This window comes from Scyliorhinus canicula, chromosome 1 (assembly GCF_902713615.1).
Source record: "Scyliorhinus canicula chromosome 1, sScyCan1.1, whole genome shotgun sequence".
Lineage (NCBI taxonomy): Eukaryota > Metazoa > Chordata > Chondrichthyes > Carcharhiniformes > Scyliorhinidae > Scyliorhinus > Scyliorhinus canicula.
The window spans coordinates 306,418,472-306,424,471 of NC_052146.1; the positions used below are offsets into that span (position 1 = coordinate 306,418,472).

Sequence of the window (6,000 nt, forward strand, 5' to 3'; positions counted from 1 at the left end):
CAAGGGAAAGGGGGAGGGTGCTCAGCTATCCGCTGAGGCAACCCTGCCACCTGGCACTGCCAGTCCTGGTGGCCGCTCCGGTCTCGACCAGGGTCTGCTTGCCTCACGGTCATGGAGCACAGGGAGTGGACCATCTCTGTCTGGGTTACACCACATCACGCAGCGACTGTGCCGTATCAGCCACTGACTGCGCCACCTCCCTCGGGGGGCGGCCGTGGGGGGGGGGGGGAATAGCGGGAGGGCGTCGGACCAGCGTGTCCGTAAAAATTTACGCCGCCCGCTATTCTCCGAATTTTCGTGAGAATTGCGCCCGCTGTTTCTTCACTGTTTTTTCTGATGTTTGTTTACTGGGGAAGGTGATGCTTTTAATATGTTTGTCCAAGTGGGGGGAGAGGGGAGAGAACAATGGGGAGACAGACTGCTTGGTGCCATGGGCGGGCGCTATCAAGTCAGCATGGGTCAGCTGACTCACAGAAGCACAGTGGGGGGTGAACAGGTGTTAAGCTGGAGCTTGACTTGGGGGGGCTGGGTTTCTAGTGCTGTTGCTTGGCGGGGGGGAGGGGGAAGGAGCTGCTTTTCTGAGAGGGGAGGAACTGTTACTAGTGGAGGTCAGGAACGGCGAATTCCCAAGGGAGGGGCTAGAGGAGGCGGAGGGCGCAAGCTAGTGGCTGGCCTAAAAAGGGCGATGGATAGTCGGCAGGGGGGCGGGGGGGGAGGCGGGGTGTGAAACCCCTTGACCAGGCTGATTACATGGAACGTCAGAGGGCTGAATGGGCCGGTCAAGAGGGCTCGCGTGTTGGCGCATTTGAGGGGGCTGAAGGCGGATGTGGCAATGGTACAAGAGACACACCTAAAGGTTACAGACCAGACGAGATTCAGAAAGGGGTGGGTCAGCCAAGTGTTTCACTCAGGGCTGGACACAAAGACCAGGGGGGGTAGCAATCTTGATCAACAAACGAGTGGCATTCGAGGAGGGGGGAATCGTGACAGACAAGGGGGGTAGGTACATAATGGTGAGTGGGAAGCTGGAGGGGGTGCGGGTGGTACTCGTGAACATATATGCTCCGAATTGGGACGATGTGGAATTTATGATTCGGGTGTTAGGTCAGATCCCAGATTTAGAGTCACATAACCTGATCATGGGAGGAGATTTTAATACAGTCATTGATCCGGAATTGGACCGGTCAAAATCCAGGACAGGGAGGAGGCCGGCTGTGGCAAAGGAATTGAAGGGGTTTATGGAACAGGTGGGGGGAGTAGACCCATGGAGGTTTGGACGGCCAAGGGCGAAGGAGTTTTCCTTTTTCTCACATGTCCACAAGGTATACTCTCGCATCGACGTCTTTGTTTTGAGCAGGGCGCTAATACCAGGGGAGGTGGATACTGAGTACTCGGCAATCGCAGAGTCGGATCATGTCCAGCACTGTGTGGATCTACGGGTTAGTGTGGAGAGAGGGCAACGCCCACTGTCGAGACTGGATGTGGGGTTGCTAGCGGACAAAGTGATCTGTGGGCAGGTTAACAAGTCCACCTGGAAACAAATGATACAAGGGAGGCCTCTGCAGCAACAGTTTGGGAAGCTTTGAAGGCAGTGGTCAGAGTGGAATTAATCTCCATACGGGTCCACAGAGAAAAGGTGGAACGGGCTGAGAGGGATAGGTTAGTGGAGGAGATCCAGGTGGACAGAAGACACTCAGAGGCACCGTACGCGGGGCTATTGAGGGAGCGGCGGAGGTTACAGGCGGAGTTTGGGTTGTTAACCACAGGGAAAGCGGTGGAACAGTTGAGGAAGGCAAGGGGGGCGATCTATGAGTACGGGGAAAATGTTGCCGCACCAGCTCAGGAAAAGGGAGGTGGCCAGGGAGATAGGCAAAGTAAAGAATAGAGGCAGGTATACTGTCCTGGACTCAGTGGGGGTGAATGAGGTGTTTAAGGACTTCTATAGAAAATTATATGAGTCGGAGCCCCCGGCTGGGGTGGAGGGGATGAGGCAGTTTCTGGCTCAGTTGAGGTTGCCGAGGGTAGTTGAGGATCGGGTCGAAGGGCTGGGAGCCCCAATTGAGGAAATAATCAAGGGGCTGGAGGGCATGCAGTCAGGCAAGGCCCCGGGGCCTGACGGCTCCCTGGTGGAAATCTATAAGATGTTTCCAAAGATATTGAGCCCACTGTTGGTGAGGACATTTAATGAAGCAAGAGAGAAGGGAGTCCTCGCCCCAACAATGTCACAGGCCTCAATTTCATTGATCCTGAAACGGGAGAAGGATCCGGAGCAATGCGGATCATACAGGCCAATTTCTCCACTGAATGTGGAGGCCAAACTGCTGGCTAAGATACTGGCCACAAGGATAGAGGACTGTGTCCCAGGGTGACCAGACGGGATTTGTAAAGGGCAGGCAACTCAAGGCTTTTAAATGTTATTATGATGCCCTCAGAAGGAGAGGAGGCGGAGGTGGTGGTGGCGATGGATGCGGAGAAGGCTTTTGATCGGGTGGAGTGGAATTACTGTGGGAGGTGCTGGGAAGGTTTGGGTTTGGTGAGGGCTTCATTGACTAGGTGCCTCTATCAGCACCTAGGTGTCTCTATCAGACACCAGTAGCGAGTGTGTGTACGAACCGGCTGAGGTCGGGGTATTTTAAACTATACTGAGGGACGAGGGAAGGGTGCCCCCTCTCCCCGATACTGTTTGCTCTGGCCGTATAACTATCGGCCATGGCGTTAAGAGCCTCTCGGAACTGGAAAGGGCTGGTTCCGGGGGGTGGGCGGGTGGAGCTCCGGGTCTCGCTCTACGCAGATGACCTGCTCTTGTATATTTCAGACCCACTGGAGGGGGTGGGGGAAGTAATGCGAATCCTGGGGGAATCTGATAGGTTTTCGGGGTATAAATTGAACATGGGGAAAAGCAAGATGTTTGCGATCGAGGCAAGAGGGCAGGAGAAGAGACTGGGAGAGAGGCCGCTTAGAATGGTAGGGAAGAGCTTTCGGTATTTGGGAATCCAGGTGGCCCGGGAATGGGAGGCACTGCACAAGTTAAACCTATCCCGGCTGGTAGAACAAATGGAAGGGGACTTTAAGAGATGGGACATGCTGCTGCTATCACTGGCGGGGAGGGTACAGACCGTGAAACTGACGGTCCTCCCTCGATATCTGTTTGGCTTTCAGTGCCTCCTCATCTTCATCCCGAGGGCCTTTTCCAAGCGGGTGAATAAGGTTATTTCAGGCTTTGTGTGGGCGGGTAAAACCCTGGGGGTGAAGAAAGTGTTGCTGGAGCGCAGTCAGGGGGGAGGGTGGGTTGGCGCTGCCGAACTTCTGCAATTAATACTGGATGGCTAATATAGCCATGGTTAGGAAATGCGCAGTCTCCAATACCTGGGTGGGAGAGGGGATTGTATCGGATAATTACCAGGAGCTTTCGGAGGCAGAGCAAACTCCGGTTGAGGAGCTTAAGGGCAAGTGGGGGGACGAGTTAGGGGGAGAGATAGAGGCGGGGCTATGGGTGGATGCCCTAAGCAGGGTTAATACCTCCTCATCATGTGCCAGGCTTAGCCTGATACAATTTAAGGTAGTCCACCGGGCAGACATGACGGTGGCTAGGACGAGCAAGTTTTTCGGGGTAGAGTACAGGTGTGCGAGGTGTGCGGGTAGCCCAGCAAACCATGTCCACATGTTTTGGGCATGCCCGAAGCTTGGAGGGTTTTGGCAGGGTTTCGCTGGGGCAATGTCCACGGTACTAAAAACACGGGTAGTTCCGAGTCCGGAGGTGGCAATCTTTGGAGTGTCGGAAGAGCCGGGAGTTCGGGGGGCGAAAGAGGCCGACGTCTTGGCCTTTGCCTCACTGGTAGCCTGGAGAAGGGGGCTGATTTAGCACACTGGGCTAAATCGCTGGCTTTTAAAGCAGACCAAGGCAGGCCAGCAGCACGGTTCGATTCCCGTACCAGCCTCCCGAACAGGCGCCGGAACGTGGCAACTAAGGGCTTTTCACAGTAACTTCATTGAAGCCTACTCGTGACAATAAGCAATTGTTTTTTTAATGTGGAGGGATTCGAAGTGTAGAGACTTGGGTTAGTGACATGGCTGGGTTTCTCAGTCTTGAGAAAATAAAGTTCGCCTTAAGAGGGTCAATGGTTGGGTGGGGGGGGGGATTGTTGTGTTATGGTTGGGGTGTGTGAAGATTGGGATGGGGGTGGAATTGTTTATTAAACCATGTTTATGTCATTGTTATTGTTATTATTATAAAAAGTTTCAAATACCTTAATAAATATGCTTTTAAAAAACAGAGAATGCAGCCCGTAGGTTTTAAGATGCCCCTGAAAGGAATAGAGAACGGTAGAGTGCTGGGGAGATGTAGGAAGCGAATTGCAGAGCTTGACATTGCAACTGCAGGCACGATCTTCTCCAGTGGAGCGATAATCTGGAATGCTCAACAGGCTAGACACTCTTTAAAACCTACCTCTTTGATCATGCTTCCTGCTTTTGTATTCCAATCCCCTTGGAATATCCTACATCAGGTAGGAACTGTAAAAAGGACACATTATAATACTGCGACTAAGCAGGTAAACATTCAGAGACTTGCATGTGAAGCCAATCCCTGTGATTCTAGCAACCAGAGTGGTGATGGGCCCAATGGACTTCCTTTTCTCTCAATTTAACTTGTTCATGACAGCAGGTCATTCATCCCTCCTATACCTGTGCGATTTCAACCTTTCCATTTCCAGGATCCATAAGGCCTCCCCTCCTCCTCCTCTTCCCGTCCAATGTTCCCTCCCCCTCCACTCCTGCCCCTCAGCCTTCGTCCCTTCAACCTCTTTCCCTTCAACCACCTCCCCCCATCCAACCTCCACCCAACATTCCCCTCCATCCTCTTCAGCCTCTTCCCGTCAATAGTCTTCAGCCTCTGCCCTTCAACGTCTACCCTGTCAAGTCTCCTCCAGCTTTTTCTCCTCCGAATTCTCCCCCAAAACCTCCTTCTCCCCCTCACTCCTCGCCTCCACGTCTCCAACTACGACTCGGGATGGGCAATACCTTGCCAGCAAAGCCCTTGTCCCCAAGAATGAATGAAACACAAACTCGAGACTCCTGCTCGGCCCAATTCCCCACAGCGGTGTGCGAATCATCCCATCAAAGTTAATTTGTGCAACGCAATGAGCAGGCTGCAGGGGACCAGGTTATTTCTAGATCCCCACCACTTCAATCACTTGCCACCACTCCCCCACTCAGAGAATTGGTGTACCTGGGGGTTGGGGATGGTCATTACTGGTCATGAAATAAGGTGTTAACAAAAAAAAAACGAGGAGGTAAAATGAACTCGAACTGAACATGAAATAAACATTCTGCCACTCGGTTTAAGAGCAAGGGAAAACCAAACTTACAGAGCTGATCTGTGGGCATGTTCAAGGAGTTTGAGGGGTAGACCTGCGGAGGAATGAATAGTTTAGTAAAACACGCAGCAACAATCGTTACGCCTCCCCAAATATTCCTTGCCCAATTCCTCATCACCTGATTCACTTACACCGTTCCTTCAATCTTTGGCAAGCCTGGTCTTGGTTGGAGTACAGAGGTCGATGGATTAACGCAAAGGTCTGTGCATTGGACAGATGGGAATATTGGGAAATTTCCTAAGCTCCCATATCCATGCAACAATAACAGAACCAATAACTTGTATTTTTACTGCACCTTTAATGGAGTAAACGGTCCCGACACGCTTCACAGGAGAGTTATCGGGCAAGTTTTAACACGTCAGGAAATATAATGGGTGATCAAACACCTGGCCAAAGGAGATAGGTTTCAAGGAGCCTCTGAATGGAGGGAAGATCAGCGCAGAGGTGGAGAGGTTTAGGTGGAGTGGTTTGGGGTGAATCCCAGAGTTTCGGACCATTGGTTGTGTGTGGGATCTTGCTGTTCCAACTAGTTGCTGCATTACATCCATTACATCAGTGACTGTATTTTCGAAACACTTCATTGTGTGCAAAGCATGCTGGGATATCCTGCGGTTGTGTAAGGCTC

General features: G+C 52.1%; 1 protein-coding gene across 2 annotated transcripts in view; it reads right to left on the minus strand.

Moving 5' to 3' along the window:
• Positions 1-5,403, minus strand: part of LOC119976516 (zinc finger protein PLAG1-like) — a 37,713-nt gene extending 32,310 nt beyond the window's left edge. The window contains exon 1 of one of the 2 annotated variants that reach the window (XM_038817063.1): positions 5,367-5,403. In XM_038817063.1, coding sequence (XP_038672991.1) covers positions 5,367-5,385 — 19 coding nt within the window. In that variant the 5' untranslated portion in view covers positions 5,386-5,403. Of the gene's footprint in view, positions 1-4,447; positions 4,691-5,366 lie in introns of those variants that run through there. The other variant, XM_038817073.1, reaches the window with a different exon arrangement.
• Between the last annotated feature and the right edge of the window lie 597 nt (positions 5,404-6,000).